This window comes from Epinephelus fuscoguttatus, linkage group LG15 (genome assembly GCF_011397635.1).
Source record: "Epinephelus fuscoguttatus linkage group LG15, E.fuscoguttatus.final_Chr_v1".
NCBI lineage: Eukaryota > Metazoa > Chordata > Actinopteri > Perciformes > Serranidae > Epinephelus > Epinephelus fuscoguttatus.
This window is the reverse complement of record NC_064766.1, coordinates 19377105-19394442: the sequence shown is the minus strand read 5'-3', so window position 1 is coordinate 19394442 and position 17338 is coordinate 19377105. Positions and strand designations below refer to the sequence as shown.

Here is a 17338-nt window from a genome sequence, read left to right as displayed (position 1 = left end):
TCTAAGGTAACAGTGTTAGAGACTCTCTGGCCTGTACCTCCTTTTTGTTCAGTCCAATCCACAGTGGAACTTTGAGATTCAAAGCCATCAGCTCAGCATAGACATCTGTCCACTCATTTCGCAGGCTAGCCAGTTTGGCACCATCACTTTCACAGTGCATTTTGGCTGCTTCCCAGGTCATTTGTTGAGTAACAACTTTGATAGAGTCATTGAATATTTTGACATAGTCGGCAGTTGTTGGTTCAGGGGAGTCTGGGAGGGTTGGGTCTGTTAGGGGTGAGAAATTTGAGAAATTTAGTTTACCCATTTACCTTAAGGTCAGGCTTTCTGTTGTAAAGACGCTCAAGAGTCATTGGGCCTCATTCACCAACCGTTCTTAAAGGGATAGTGCACCCAAAAATGAAAATTCAGCCATTATCTACTCACCCATATGCCGAGGGAGGCTCAGGTGAAGTTTTAGAGTCCTCACAACACTTGCGGAGATCCGAGGGGGAAGTAGGTAGCAGTACAACTGCACACCTAATGGCTGACAGTAACCCAGATTAAAACGTCCAAGAACACAAATTGAAACCATAAAATATCTCCATGCTGCTCATCCGTAGTAATCCAAGTGTCCTGAAGCCCCGACATAAAATGTTGTTTGGAAAAACGTCATTTGAACTCTGTTTTGTAACTCTGTAGCCTCATTGTAGCCTGTAGCTCTAAATGCCTCTGTGTACACTGCGCTGATGTGTGTGCGCTTGTGCACGAGACCGTGAGACATGGTCAGCGCCTTCATGTGTGATCACATGCTTTTGCTGGTCTTGCGCGCAAGCGCGCACACGTTAGCACAGTGTACACAGAGGCATTTAGAGCTACAGGCTACAATGAGGCTACAGAGTTACAAAACAGAGTTCAAATGACGTTTTTCCAAACAACATTTTATGTCGGGGCTTCAGGACACTTGGATTACTATGGACGAGCAGTATCGAGATATTTTATGGTTTCAATTTTGTGTTGGACGTTTTAATCTGGAGTCACTGTCAGCCGTTAGGTGTGCAGTTGTGCTGCTACCCACGTCCCCTCGGATCTCCGCAAGTGTTGTGAGGACTCTAAAACTTCACCTGAGCCTCCCTCGGCATATGGGTGAGTAGATAATGGCTGAATTTTTATTTTTGGGTGCACTATCCCTTTAAGAGGATTTTTTTTTTTTTTTACACGCTTATGCAGTTTCACAAAAATTCTGACATTCACCAATGTTTTCTTACCTGAAATTTGTTCTTAGTGAAGAACAGAATCTAATTTATAAGAATTATTAATAATTATTTTACAAAAGGCATAATGTCCTTTTAAAATAAACACTTGACTAAATCTTCAATTGACATCAGTTTATGATGTTAATTGGAACCACACAAACTTATAATTAGTAATTGATCATGTCTGAAAATATCACGTGGGTTGGGTGAGCAGGACAAAAAATGATGAAGCAGTATTCCAACTTATTAATTACCTACAGAAACACTGCATGAGTCTTCTGCCGTCTCTGTCTCTCTCTTAACAAAGTTACACAAATCTTGAACTGTAGTGTGCACCTCTCTGTTCTCAGTCCTTACAGTTGTGCTACTACAATGCATAAAGTTTGATTAACATGGGTTTTTAGCAACCCATGCATCCGTTTGTTTTATTTTATATCCACTCTGATGTTACTAATTATGACAGCTTGTTTGGCATTCACTCTCTGCAAAAGCATCTCCACTTCAAAACATGGGTCTTTTTTTAATGGATTTATATTACAATTAATATTAATACAATTAATATTTTTTGATAATTATTTAGATTGTTTTCCAAAAAGCATTATTTTCTTTTCAAATAAACATTACACTAACACCTCAATTCACATCTGTTATGTTAATGGAAACTGCTCCGTCTAATAATTAGTGATCGAACACTCTAGAAAATATTAGTGGCAGTTTGCAAAGCAGCACACCAAAAAAGTTTCTGTCCTTACTCATGACAGTTGTGCTAAATAATACAATATAACACAAGAAAAGATGCCTGGGATGCTACCTGACTCACAAACTTTCTGCATTATTTGATATCCAGTCCTGACTTTACTAGAAACAGCAGCTCTATTTGCATTCACTTCCTGCAGAAGTACCTCCATTTAAAAACAGATTTTTTTGTTTGTTTGTTTTTTTTATGTTTGGAGTTGGGTGCTCCACCCTCTTCAGGCTTTTGGTTTGGCATTCTTGACTTCTCTTATCTTCTTCCTCTGTCTCTGAGTGTGCACATAGCCATGCAGTCTCACAGCCTTTCATAAGGTGTGGGACATTTACCAGTGCTTATAAGGATTAGCTGGCATGCGTTTCATCTACAGGGATGAGGGGATTCGTCATTATAAGAATACAGGTACAAATAATTCTACAGCAGTTTCAACAACATGTAATGAATCGGACCTAGATTTTTCTTATCACTTTTATGAAAAACAAATTTAAGAAAAAACTATTTGGTGAATAAGGCCCAATGAAATTACTCACTCATCAAATTTAAAAGAACTTTTCTGTTTGAATAGTCCTACATTCAAAATACAGTACAACATGTCTTAAATCTGTACTGTTGAAATCATTTTTTTTTTTTATCATTTCGGGATATTGATAACCATAAAACAGCCACACAACAAATTGTAAGTTGCTTTAGTACAGTTGCTGCAGTTATAGGTGGAATTACCCCAACATTAAATTCATTCATTAATAGTAAGTTAGAGCTCCACTGATGCTTGTTCCTTGCTAGGAACAGACCGAATGTCTATTGTATAGCTAAACAACTGCTAAGTGGAACTCATTATCTCTTGTGTTTTCAGCACCGTATGTCGTAAAATACACCAACAGTCTCTTAATCGTACACAAACACTATGGAACACATGCTGTTATACTGTGGTGCAAGCAACCCCAGCTAGTGTACATGCTGTTTAAACATGTCATAAAGTAGGTAATGCTTCAAATGTGGACATATCAGGGTCATCAGAGTACCATGCTAGTCCCTGTACAAAGCAATCATAAATCCATTATATTGCTCTGGTCATTCTATATTCAAATTATTAAAGGCCTTAGGAAATGCCTTCAAGAGAAAGAGCAGAAGATAGACTCACCAACATTTCGAAGACACACATATCCATTGGTGTCATTGCAGGATGTTTTTATCCACTTTCCTATGCCTCTGTGGGGATCAGTAGTCATCACAGCACATTTCTGGTAAAACATAGCAATTGTGAGCTAGAGAGAAACTATGGTATGATCCAGGTGACTGACAGCATCTTTCCCATTAAAAAAATACTCATTTGCAAAATATGATCATTTGTCGACCAAGACATCAATTATCTATTGAACAAGAGCAAGCAGCCCTAATGTTATTGCATACGCATATAAATCACCACCATGAACAAACACAATTATATAGCAGGGCACCCAACAATCTCTATATACTGTTAAAGGGTGTCTTGTAAATTCTTGTTTTTTGATTTATTTACTTTCCCAGAATAAGTCAACAAAACTAAGTTGTATTGCACATGTAGTAGTGTCAAGAAAATATTACCTCATTACTTGATGGCCGATGATAATAGTCATAATCCTTTAATGTAAAATCAAAGTGTTAGAAATGTATGAATAAACAAACATGGAATATACTACAAAAAATACACATGCATGTAATTAATCAAAATTACTTGTAGTAAGAGTGTGATGTATTCAAGTCAAGACAAATTAAGCAGTATTGCACATTCCATTAAAATTATCAAAAAAGTTTTACCTCACTGTCATAATATCTGTAGGGTTTTTGCTTCTGTAGTGGAAAATCAGAATGTCAGAAATGTTAAGCAATGCTCTCAAAGAATTTATTATAAACATTGCAGGTGCTTTAAATTGATCACAACACTGAATTAAGGTTGTGTATATGCTGCTTGAGGCATAACCTCAGTTGTTCAGATCCTAAATTGACACAGTTAGGTCTCATACACTGTTCAGATTGGGTATCATTTGAATTTCTACAATTCTGATTCCATGTCTTTTTTGGGGGGGGGTTAAAAGAGGTCACATTCACATTAAAAAAACAAACCATTATAAAAAAATAAAATAAAAAGATTTGATAATCGTGTGTTCATTCTTCTTCATTTAGTACTGTAACTGTCCTGAAACCTGGGTCCAACACAGGATTCAACATACATTGAGCCAGTAAACATAATCAGCCAGTTGCCCAGGCCAGTGCTTAAAAAAGTAATTTCATCCAATACATTTCCTAAGATTGCTTCACAAGTGATGTTAACCGTGTCTGCTCTGCTCTCTTAGATGTCTCTCTGCTTGTGTCTCCACTCACAGTCCCCAGAATTAGAGTCGAGTATGGCGTGCGAAGACAAACATAGACAGGCTTTTTTACTTCATTGCTGAAATCATGGTCAGTATAAAGTAGGGTTGTGAAAATATTTATTCATCAATACATATTAACTCCAAATATTTATTTTGATGTCAACTGTATTGATACATTATCAGTTTTGCTTTCTCGTTTCTCTTATCCTTAAAGGAGCAATAAGCGAAATTCATCATATCTAGATTGAAGGAATTAAAAAATTGCTATGTGAAGAACCAGAGGTGTAATTTCATCTGGAGTATAGCATGACCTCACACACCCTCTCTCTGTGTTGATCTCCAGCCCATTGTTTACAAGCCGGTCTGGCTGCACGTTCATGTATGTTCATGTGAATCCCCCCACCCCTCACCCTCCTCCTCCTCCTTCTCCTCCTCTCGGAGCCCTTGGCCCTCCCTCCCTATAAAAGGCTACAGCCAGTGAGCAATGGCAGCGCGTATTTTCCGCAGAGAGCGGAACGTCCACCTGAAGACGACCAGGATCTGACATTACCTCTACAGAAACAACGGTTGTTGGCGAAGAAGTTGTCGGATAAAGAAAGGGACAGAACCCGGATTAACATTGGCCTTGTATTTCCAAGGTGGAGAGCATTGCAAGAGCTAAAGGGGCTACAATTTGACTCGGAGCTAGCTCTCCTTCTCCTGGACAGGTACGACATAAAGTCAAATGTCTGTTTTAATTAGTGTTACAGTAGCATTAAGCACATGTCGCTATGTCGATTCAATTAAATTTAATGTTACAATCGTAGCATGAGTTAATGTCCGGAGCTTGAGTTATTAGCGGCTCTGTCCCATCAATGGGTCAGGCGTTTTGGTTGTGTTAGGTGAGTAGCCCAGCAGCCCAGCTAACATTTGCAATTAGCATTGTAAAATGTAGCCCGGTGGGCAGCCTGGCAGCTGTGTTTAGCTATTCCCCTGCCTACTTCAATGATGATGGTCCCTGTAATAAATGCAATTTATTTGCTGAAATGGAGGCGAGGCTCAGTGACCAGAAGAGCTGGTAGAAGTGCTCCATAGCTGCAAGTTACTCCAGTAGCCGTAGTAGCTCTAGTGCTGACTCTGGGAGCTAACTTTAACGTTCCTCTCTTCTCTGTGAGCCGGAGCTGGGAGCTCACAGTCTCACAGAGAAGAGTTGGAACGTTAGCATGGCAGCCGACTAGTGCTAACGCTAACATCCCCACGCTTAAGCAGGCTCCCAGAACATTAGCACGGCAGCCGACTAGTGCTAACGTCCCCACGCTTCTCGGAGCCGAGAAGCAGGCTCCCGGAACGTTAGCATGGCAGCCGACCAATGCTAATGCTAATGTCCCCATGCTTCTCGGCTCCGGCTCACTGAGCCTGGCGGAGAAGCGTAGGGACGTTAGCACTAGTCAGCTGCCATGCTAACATTCCAACTCTTCTCCGTGAAGCCTGGCTCAGTTGGAGTTGGAGCGTAAGCGTGGCAGCCGAGTAGTGCTAACGCTAACAGGAAAGCAGGGAAATAGCTAAACACAGCAGAGACCGAGAGTGAGTGAAAGACATTGCTAACTTCTAAACTAAGCCAAACTAAGTTGGCTGTTTAGGTTTTATTTCCTTGCCCCTGTGGCGAGTGAATCTGCCCACAGTGATAGTGGGGGCTAACCGGTGCTTCCTCCTCATGTTCCACTTCACTCAGCTGCCAGCACAGCCAGTTAGCCTCTGCTAGCTTCCCAGCTAGCAGCTCTCCATTGGATCCAACTGGAGCACCGAGCCCTGGTTTGTTGTTCAGGTTAATGTGGGAAGAAGCAGCGAGTATATTGGGCAGCTGAGTGAAGCTGAGTGAAGTGGAGCCTGCGGAAGAAACCGGGACAGTCTGGATGTGATAGTCCGTGGAGATCCTGTGGTGCTCGGCTGCACAGACGAGGCAAGTGGGGTTGGGGGTGGAGAGCAGAGGTAGAGGGAAGTGTGGCTCATGACACACTTTGTTTTGGTCTACAGGCAGTGCACAACAGCAAACCTAGCGGTGAAACGATTTCGCTTTTTGCCCCTTTAATTTTTACTACCGTCATTCTGCTGTTCTTTGCGACCAACCAAGAAAAAAAAGTTGTTGTCATGTTATAGCCTTGTTGTGATTATATTTTAATTAAACAAAAAAATGTCATATCCTCAATGTCAATTTTTGCCATGGTATTTAAAATGGTGTTGAATGTTGGTGTATCAAAGTAAAGAATTCCAACTTCGTGAAAGCACAAATATAAGCACGATTCGAGTTGAAATGCTGAAGAACATTCAGTCTGTGCTAGGGATGCACCGAATATTTGGTAACCGAATATATTCGGCTGAATATTGCAAAAAAACACGCATTTGGTATTCGGTGGAATAAGTGAAAAGCAAGGCCGAATAATAGCGGCGTGTTTTGATAATGCAATCAAACAGCATGCAGTGATGGACGGAGTAAAATGTCGGCAGTGTCACCACCTTGCATTTGCGACAAAAAATAGTTTTGTGCAGGCAAAATAAATCATTCAGCACACTGGGTGAGTACAGATTTCGACCAGCAGCAGAAATGAAATGGCGAATCCCGCCGGTTGTGGGTTGAACGGCGGTCACAGACACGGACAGGAATACGTATTCCTGTCAAATACGGCGGCGCATGATAACGGCTTACCGGTAACGGCGAAGTCCAGCTCCAGGTGAATAACTTGTTGTCATGACTGCCCAAAACCTGAACAGCCGAGCCATGGCGGCACACAGTATGTGGCGTATCAGAGGAGAAACGAGCTGTTCACATTTCTTGGTCCACAAACCTCACCGCACTTTAGGGACTGTTCTTTACTTATGAAGGGACTTGTCAGGGGAGGAGGGTGGCTGGTTGATTTTTATTTTATTTATTTATTTTATTTTGATCCCCCCCTATGCTTATCACTTATTGATGCTGTTTTTGAGGTATGAATAAGTCAGTAAGTAATTTATTCCATTGAAATATCATTGATGTATTGTAGAAAAGTGATTTATCTTTTCATAAATGACAAAAGGCACATCTGCCTCATTTTTGCTGTGGTATCATGCTACCAATCAGAACCGTGATACTTTCACTGGTATCATACTGTCAATGTACAGTTTGTCAACTGAGATGACTGCCCTTTTTCCAGATTTTATTGCCTCTTTTCTGATGGGGAATAATGTTTTGCATCTGTCCATGATTTCTTGGGGGAATTGATCGTTCAGTCCATAGTCCGTGCCTTTCAGGTTTCTGCCATGACGTTGTACCAGTTTTTTCTGTTTAAAGTTTTCGAACTTGGCTACAATGGGTCGTGGGCGTTTGTTTGAGGGTTTTTTTGCTCCAACGCGGTGTACTCGGTGGAATGTAATGTCCTTTACTGTGTCTGGGGAGATTTTGAGGTGAGTTGACATGAAATCCTTGATCAGTTGTTTGGGGTTGTCATCGGGTGTTTGCTCTGGGATGCCAGAAAAAACAAGGTTGTCTCTCATACTGCAGGATTGTAGGTCGAGTATTGTTTCTTTCATGTCATGTTGACAACGGTAGTGAATTGTTTTGTGAGGGAGTTAAGAGAGTGTTGGAGGGATTTGTTTTCTTTGACCAAAGTGGAGATTTGTTCCTGGCTGAATTCAAGACTGACGCGGAGCTGTTGTAATTCTTTGTGCAGTATTTCAATGAGTGCTATTCTGGCATCTAGTCCGGTAAGGTTATTGTTTATTGCGATTAAAATGTCACTGACCTCATCTTTGTTTGGGGAGTTTGGAGCGGAGTCGGGTGGCTGGAGTCTCTTGGAGTTCGGTGTGGATGTGTTATTGTCCGTGTCACTGCCTTTTATTGCTTTGTTCATGGTGCAGATGTGGTTGAAACATGCGTCAATGTAATCCCCTATGTCTTCCAGATCGGCCGGTAGTATTGTTTTAGGTGAAAAGTTGTGGAAAAGTACTTATTTTGCAGAGGGAAAACGAAAAGTAGCACCGGTCTCGTCGGGTCTCACGGTCACAGGCGCATCACACTCCTCCTCCTTACTGGCTTATGTTAATATACATTGGCATATTCTTTCAGGTAGGTAGATGTCATCGAAGCATACTTACATGTTAGCAGTCGTGTAGTTAATCTATATCGTTGTGTTCATATTATTGGGGTTTGTTTGAAAGTAAAAAGTATTTACAAAGACCAATACCTGACCAATCTTAAAACGAACAAAGGAAAAATGGTTATGTTTCTTTGTTTTTTGTTTAAAATGAAAGGAAAGTAAATCATGTTATTTTGGTTTGTTTCTTTTTCAAAATGTAAATGACTTGAGAATTATCTGATGATACCCAGACCCTTTAAAAGAAATTTGTTTTTCAATAGTGATGCACATAATGCTTGTACTTTACATAATAAAATACATGATAAAAAAATAACTTTGACCCCTTACTTCCTTCCCCCAGTTGGTGTATGCCCTTGGTCGCCCATCAGTCCAGATTGGTGGATTACCATACATACCAATCCACAGGTCTGTAGTCGCTGTCTCGGCCAGTTGAATAGTCAAAAACACTGAAAATATAACACGTTGATCAAATGATTTAAATATTTGTGTCCAAGTTTTGCCTTAATGTAAACATATGTATATTGTTTGTATTATTTTGTTTTTTGTACTCTCTTTTACTGTGTAAATATTTCTCAGATGTTCTTTATTAGTGTGGGAGTCTACTTTAAACTGCAAAACAAAAGAAAGAAGGAAACATTACCTGAAGGGACACTAGTTTCACAACTAGATATCACTCATTGTTCAAGTGTGGAGCTCTTAGAGTCCAAAGCCAGTTTAGTCTGGTTAGCTGTCAGATGCAGCATGACAACTGGAGTCTGGTAGTTTGTGGTATTGTAGCATTAATCTGCACTAACAAGCACCTGTTAGGTAAAGTGAGCATGTCCTACCTAGCTGTATTTTGTCATAGTGAAAGTTCAGTGCAATGTTGAATGAGTCACCTCAGTGTTCAACTCAACTAAATTGTTTATTATTATTTTTTTTTTTTTAATTTCTGCTGGAAGGGTTAATATTTGTCAGATTGCGATATAGTAGATAAACCCCGAGCAAATAACCCTTATTTTGGCTTTCTTTCCCATTGTTTCCCTTTTTCCCCATACATGATCAGAAATCCCCATGGAAAGTTTCCACCTATAATATTACCAGCATTCTGCAGCCTTATAAAGTCAATAATTGTGTGTATTTTTTTCTAGCAAAAGAAACGGAACATAGAACAAACCTTGCTCATGTCTTGAAAGAATTGAGGCCAGATTTCCTCCCATCGATTTGCACTGTGTCCTCGCTCCAAACCATGTCTCCCTCTGGCTATTAATGATGCTGTAACACTATAAGTAAAAATGCTTTGTGTTATATCTCAAAATAGTGGTTGCTTATTTTTAGATCAATGCTTTGCCATAACAAAGGCCCATTTCTTGCAACATCAGTTAAAAAAAAAAAACCTAGAAAATGTTAAAAGTGACCTCTGACCTTTGAGTTAAATTTTTTCCAGTTTTGTGGACAGCCACCTTTTGGAGGAACTGTAGGTGCTACAGTGGCATTGGCAGGTGGTGATTCACTGCGTTTGCAAATTGACCTGTGCTCATACCCACAATTACGATTATGCCAGAACCCTGTAAGCAAACCCAAAATATTAAATATTTCAACAAAAAACAATGTGCATTTTTATGTTTAAAATCTAATCTCATATGATTCTTGTAAAATTCATAATCTGAAAGTGTGCCAGTAAAGATAAATTAATTTTTTGGTACTCACCTAAAGATGTCGTCAAAGCAGCACAGTTCTCATCATTGTGTACGAATTTGGGTTGATTTTCATCCCACCTCTGGAACACCACTGGAGAACCATCCATCCAGCTTTTATGAACACAATGAAATAATTAAAACTTAAAAAGGCACATCCAAGGCACACTCTTACTTTTGTTTATTTTTAATTTTTATACAAATTGTTATTGCAAAATAAAGGCTTTGAAGAAGACTGAAACAGAACTAAAAGGAGTTTAAATATTTGGCTTGTATTTGTTGGGTGGCCAGACTGTTGTTAATGTCATGTATAATATTCAGAAATGACAATTACAGTGATCATGATTAATTTGACATGAAAACATAAAGACAGATCGGCCTAACCCTGCATCTGATGCTAGTACAACCAAATTAATAGTGCTAACAAGATCTGACTGACAGATTGATTGATTTAATATCACTGGTATCAAGCCAACCTTATAACGGTAACTATTTGAAAAACCATTCCAATAAAATTACATAGAGCAAACAAATTTTCGAACTGTTTACATCATCTACATGTCACATAGTTTTGATAGTCTTCTTAAACTTCTTTTCTCATTTTTATTAATCAATTGCTCATCATTTAATTCATACTCACCCATATGTTTCATCAAGATCTACGTTCAGGCCTATCCAATAATAATCTGCCCAAGTGCTGGACACCTACACACACAGACAGATGCACACAGTAAAACTAGCAGTAGTCTACTTACATTGCAGTATATTTTGAGCTGAAATGACACAGCTGATAAATAATGTCAGTTACACAGTATAAATGTTATTCCTAACCTGTTTCCATAAGAAGACACTTTCAGCTTGGCTGTTGACAGTTACTAAGTCACCATGTCTCTGTTGGCAGAAGCGACGAGCGTCTTCCATGGCCATACTGTCTCTGTTAAAATAATACTGAGACCCCTTCCATTCTAGCCACCCGTCTGAGGTCTTGTTGTAGTCTGAAAACATGTCAAAAATATTTGATATATTACAGTACATGTGTAGGTCTAGATTTCTGTTGCTTTTTAGCCATGCCAGCACCTTATTTTGATAATCCCCTGATTTGTCCTCTTTTGCCACCACAACGTTAACATTTGTAGCATGACTGGAAAGGTCTCAGCAATCATCAAGCTTGCCACAAAATTTGGTACAGATGTTTGGTGGTCTCTTTAATGCAGTGCCACCATCAAGTCAAATTTTGTCTAACACTTAAATGACAACTCTGTCAGTCTCATCTGTACTTTGTGCAGTGCTGACTACCAAATGTGAGCAGGTTTAAACACTCTCAACTGAGATGCTGACCATGGTAAACACTGTATCTACCTAAAGTTAACATGTTAACATTGTCATCATGGACATAACAGTATTGTTATGTCAGCATTTAGCCCAAGTACAGCTTCACAGAGCTGCTACCATGGCTTCAGACTCTAGTTCTTGGTAAGTAGTCTGTTATTTAAATATAAAGATATGTAGCAAATGTTCCACACCATAAGTCAAAACAAGATCACAGAGAAGTAACAGCAGCAAATTTAAACCATCCAGTGGATTTAAGGTTTAGGCTAAAAGCATGTTTGCCATTTTATTCATGTAGTTATATAGAAAAATGGCCCACTTACCAAGAGCGACAGGGCCAGGGGGGCGTTTTGGAGTCAGGCCTGTAAGGACATACACAGAGGGAAATACACTCAGAACAATAGAGCCCTGGGTTGATGACTGGCAGCAGTAAGGTTAGCGTAAGTTCATTTAAAAACTTTGAGGAAGGCATTGTCAAACTTGCTTAGTTAACCTTAACAAAGGTTACAGATGAGTGGCATGCTCTTTTGAAACCTTGGTAACCAAGCAAGAAAAAAAGAAACCTTTTCAGTCCCTTATTTTACCTAAACGGATCTGGCACAACCATCCTAGGAACCTCTCACAGTGCATATCGTTCCAAGACCCACTGGCATCCCGGTTTTCCATTTTGTAAACAGCACAAAATTCCACGTTGTTTTTATTGTCTGGCTTTCCATCCTCCCAGTGCTGGAACTGCAGCTGTAAAACACAGCAAACAATAAAACACACTTTGATTTTTTAATTTATTGTCAATTTTAGTGAGTGTCCTAAACAAAAATAATTGAATTAATGAACTCACTGGGGATCCATCGCTCCATACATATCCGGTGACTGGGTCAGGGGCACTAAGTCCAATCCAGACTACTTCATAGCTAAAATAGACAGTGATTATACATTAGGGCTTCAGACTAACTTTTCACACCAGCACATCATTTTGTTGCTCTCTTTTTTCATTGTTATTATTATTATTCAAGTTATTTTTATCAGATTACTGCTAATAAAAAACAAATAAACTGAAAAATATGCTGCTTTGACTCTGATGCCACTGCTTGTTTGTGTCTGCAGTCACCACTCTTTCACCTCACTCAGTGTCCTGCTTACAGTGCTATCCGTCATGCTGCAAATGGGCAAAGACAAACGCAGATTGGTGCTGCTCTGGCTAACAAGTGGAGCTGTGTTGCAGCAGATACTACTGAAGTTGTAACAAACATCATAATCCTTTACACTGAAGTTACAAAAGACCCAGTGTTTCCATTGGTAAGGTTCTCCCAATCGTAATAGTAGTTACTTGATGTAACCTTAGCCATACGAGTACAAGAACTGCAGGGCAAGAAGAGGAAGACTGAGTGAGACAGCACATGGACAGGGGTGAGAGATGTGACCAGATTATCATAGTTTATGCTAATGCAGTTGCAGTGATGAAATAGACATTTCATACATGAGATGGATGTAACAGGAAACCTGCCGATTCACATTCAACCCACACTGGACCCATTAATCCTTCACTCTGTTTGTCACTATAAGTAGAGACTTAAGTCTGCTGTGTAGTTTGTACACCTCACTGTTAAACCAGAGAATGGATCATGAAGTACATGCACATCATGCGCTCTGTTTAGGGCAGAAAGTACCGGCAAAGTCACCACTGATAATGATCATCGTGCACTTGCATGTATGCGACCATGTGAAATTTTATCTTGTGCACTCACAAAAAATTGTTGTGTGTGCAGCCATTTTGAATGCAAACCTGAGCCTTTAATATGATTATTCTATTGATCATTCAAATATAAAACCTTTTTGAAATATGTTTAAAGAACAAATGTTTTCCTAACTTAGAAGACATCTGTAGAAGCATTGTCTCAGTGCTCTGCTGGACACTAGCCAACCCTCATCTTCTGTCGCAACCAGTTTTGTATTTTCTTAATTTTGTACTTTGTCATTTCATACTGTACCGACGTGGGAGGGATTTTAGCTCTTCCGAACTATGAATGCTGAGCAGGTCTCCTCCAATGGCTCTGCAGTAATCTCTGGCGTCATACCAGGTCCTCCGCTCTGAAGATGATGATGTATGTGAGGATGTACCAAACACCTTGACCAGAAGACGAAGAGTTTCAAAGCTTCAGCATAGTTTGGTAGTGTCAAAAGGGCTTAAATAAAATTACTGGACATTTCTTTTGACCAAACCAAACATTTTTACCAATGTCCAACATTTCTAACAGTGTCAATGCAATGTGATGAGGGGGGAATTATTTTAGCAGCTGTTAACTCCCTGTGTGTACGTAGGGTATCTGAGTATTAAGATACAATTGTCCTTTAAGAGTAGGTGAATTTTTTTTTTTTTTTTTTTACATGTGGCTGTACCTTATAGCAATAGTTTCTTGATCCTATTTGAGTCCAGCTGGTTGCACATGTGGTTGGGGCAGGAGTGGGTGGTGCAGGGGTTAAAACTGCCCCCTCTGCCAGGTGTTTGCAGATGTATTTCTCCTTATTGGTGCAGGGCAGCACATCCCAGAGACCAGCAAAAATCCCAGTGTTCATGGCAACACAGCCCTGTTGATGACCTTTTGTTGTTGAGGGAGAAGTGGTGAAATGTCAGTTGTAAAGCCACTTACTACCACATCTTATGGAAACAGTAGAGATTAAAATATGTCCATACCTGGCATTTCAGTGTTCCAGTGAGTAAACCTCACTGAGTCTTTGTTGGTCCACATAAACCGATATATGTTCACCTGGTTTGAGAGGCCTAGCCAGAAGTATTTCTCTGGTCTCATCCCCACCAAACTGACCAGGAAGGCATTATCCAGCCTGAAAAAAATTTATACAATTAGGATTGCAGGATTCTAGTGTCATTAATGTTGTAAAGTAACAAAGCCTTATACGACTTTTTTCTGTTTAAGTTATGCTAGTAAATATCAATGGATTTGATCTTTGAAATGTAGATTGTTTAGACAATTTGGAGTAAAACTTTGTGTTCTTACCCATTTGAAACATCAGCTAGGTAAGAATCTGAGCTCTTGCAGTCATCTTTGGCTTCATCAAAAGTTTTGGTCTGTGTCGCTACAAAGTAGCAGTACGATCCATATCTTCTCCAGCCCTGGATTGTTCGAGCAAAATAAAGACCATTTTATGACCTTTCAAATATATGCCACGATCATCAAAAATGGAATGATGTGGTAATCCCTACAATAAAATAAATATTCTGTCAATTCCAACAAGGTTACAATACAGTGTAAAGTTTTATCAAATTTTATCAAGTTAAACATTTTATTTAATGCTGTAATTATATATATAATTATTAGTGACCACTTGTGGGAACTCTAAAGACATAGGCATTATTTTGAAGTTCCTGTCGACCTGTAAATCTTAGTATAATATAAAGTATCCTTTTATCTGGTGTTTTTTTTTTTTTTTAAAGATATTTGGGGGGCATTTTTAAGCCTTTAATTGATAGGACAGACAAGTATGAAGGGGGAGAGAGAGAGAGGGAGTGACATGCAGCAAAGGGCCACAGGCTGGAGTCGAACCCGGGCCGCTGCGGCGACAGCCTTGTACATGGGGCACCTGCTCTACCACTAAGCCACCGACGCCCCGTGGTTTTGGTCTTTGTATGAAAAATATCCTGCACTGAAGCTGCTTCACTGCGTTCACCAGCTAATTTGCCAGATTTGTTTGTGTGGCTTGTTGAGCTGGGCAGGTTCAGGACGGAGAACTTAAGAGATTTGCTGTGCTGAAAACAACCAAAACACTGAGCTAAAAAGGCTTCAAAAAGCCTGGAAGTTTAGGCACTACACCCAGGTTAAACTTTGGGTATTATTTCATGCACAAGAGACAAACTTTTCTGAAATAGATAAAACAAGTAAACTTTACATACACTTTTGCAGCCCAGATCCTGTTTCATTTCACCTCCAGTGGATTCTGTTGCACTTTTCTTCATACAAATGTAACCGTGTTTCTCCTCACAGACATGGTCAGCCCAGTTTCCATTCTGCAGCAATGTATAGTGAAACATTTATAAAGGAATTACATTTACTGGAAGGTACTACAGTTAGTTCATTGTTATCAAACAAATAGGCCATATTCTTAGAACCGTAGAAATTTAATTTGCTTATAGTCATAGTCATAGGCAGTTTATTTGCCATTTGCAGTAAAATACCACATTGGAAAACGATTGCAAGAGTTCACATTTAAGACATAAGGGACCATAAGACAAACATTAAAATGAATAAATAATACAAACAGGTAGGTACATAACAAGGACAGTGCCCCCAGCGATACACCCACATCATCTAAAAAGGTACAAGAAATTTAAAAGTGCAAACATTAGCACTAAAATCACTGATAAAGTACAAGACATCTAAAAGTGCAAGATAAAGAAGTACACATGTTTGGCACCCTTTTTAAAAGTGTAATAATAACAGTAATAATAATAATGGTTACTCACATTTGCACCAATGTGTGCAGGCACAAGGATGGATTCAAGTGAGCAGTTAAAGGTTATTTAAGCTATGCACAGCACAGGGATGCTTAGGATGCAGACATACAGTATACAGTACACAATTTATGTATTCAGTTTAACACATGCACAGTTAAGTAAACTATGATGGGTAGCTGCCTGATAAATAGGGTTAAATAGTGTTATTTGATATCACTTTTTTTCAGTCAGTAACCAGACTTAACCAGAGCGTATCAGATGAAAAATCATGTTTCATATTGAACAGTTTTTTTGTTGTTGTCTTTGTCATTTGAAAAGCAACAACATACCTTATAATTGCCTAACAATAAAGCCTATTTATATGGAACTTAAATTAGGATAAGTAAAGTAATTTACCAAAAAAACCCACTAATACTGCGTAATGCACTGTTGAGGAGGGCTGTGCAGTTTATCATTATTATAGCAACATCGTGATAGAAGCTCGATATTCTCTTAGACTTTGACATTGTAATAATGTCTTTTCCTAGATTTACAGGCAGCATTACAGTAAAGTGATGTGTTATTCTGAACTTAGCAGACTCTTCTAGCTGTTGTTTTTGCCTTTGCCCATTTAGTAATTATATCCACATTGCTGATAATTATTTTATAAAAAATCTTTTTTGTATAAATATTTTGCGAAAGCACCAATAGCTAACCCTGCATTATCATTATAATATTGATATTTAAGTATTTGGTTAAAATATTGTTATATTTGATATACCCTTTATTGGTCAGCCTGACTTTGCCACCCTCAATCATTTATCCTGACAGCCCTGCCCACACATGCTCCTTACCTCTCCCCTAATGAGAACACAGTCCTTCAAATCAGTGGAGACAGCAGGTTTCCCAAATGCCCAGCTAGTGAAGCTGACAGTAGAGTGGTCACTCCAGTCAAACAGTCCCTCTGTCTTTATGTCATTCAGTCCAATCCAAAGCTCATCAGTGGATGCTGCAGACATGGATAAAGAAAAATGTCTGTAAATTCTTCCCAATTAATTCAATATGTTACTAATGAATAACAGACATTTGCACATGTTATTAATGTGTTTTTATTCATTTACTTGTTTGTCCTTCTTGATATGTTCATCCATGCTTCCCAATCACTGACTCATACTTCAGCTATTTGGCTACCGCCTGATTGGAATTATTCTATTTCAACAACAAAGGAAGTCTATCAAGGGTTTTCTGCAGCATATTATAACAGAGGCAGGCTACCTTGCTTAAATTACAGACCACCCCCACAAAAATCATTGTGGAAAAAAAAAAGATATCCACAAATGTAATATTGCACTTCAGAGAAAAATGTGCAGAGGTGCTACAGGTAACCAAAGTGATACAGAAAAAGATGGATTAGGTTCTGTCAACTTCAGCTCAGCCCGT

At 39.2% G+C, this 17338-nt stretch overlaps 1 protein-coding gene across 3 annotated transcripts in view; it reads right to left on the bottom strand.

The window, feature by feature from the left end:
• The window catches only part of LOC125902241 (macrophage mannose receptor 1-like), a 67981-nt gene that overhangs the window by 8535 nt on the left and 42108 nt on the right, over window positions 1-17338 (bottom strand). For 2 of the 3 annotated variants that reach the window (XM_049598443.1, XM_049598441.1), the window contains exons 8-26: window positions 16753-16907; window positions 15359-15472; window positions 14466-14581; window positions 14144-14292; window positions 13849-14048; window positions 13440-13576; window positions 12290-12362; window positions 12036-12189; window positions 11775-11813; window positions 10954-11117; window positions 10763-10827; window positions 10136-10236; window positions 9851-9993; window positions 9603-9708; window positions 8774-8892; window positions 3784-3816; window positions 3571-3606; window positions 3128-3227; window positions 38-267 (exon numbers count right to left, since the gene is read on the bottom strand). In XM_049598443.1, the coding sequence (XP_049454400.1) occupies window positions 38-267; window positions 3128-3227; window positions 3571-3606; window positions 3784-3816; window positions 8774-8892; window positions 9603-9708; window positions 9851-9993; window positions 10136-10236; window positions 10763-10827; window positions 10954-11117; window positions 11775-11813; window positions 12036-12189; window positions 12290-12362; window positions 13440-13576; window positions 13849-14048; window positions 14144-14292; window positions 14466-14581; window positions 15359-15472; window positions 16753-16907 (2234 nt within the window). The remainder of the gene's footprint in view (window positions 1-37; window positions 268-3127; window positions 3228-3570; window positions 3607-3783; window positions 3817-8773; window positions 8893-9602; window positions 9709-9850; window positions 9994-10135; window positions 10237-10762; window positions 10828-10953; window positions 11118-11774; window positions 11814-12035; window positions 12190-12289; window positions 12363-13439; window positions 13577-13848; window positions 14049-14143; window positions 14293-14465; window positions 14582-15358; window positions 15473-16752; window positions 16908-17338) is intronic. The other variant, XM_049598442.1, reaches the window with a different exon arrangement.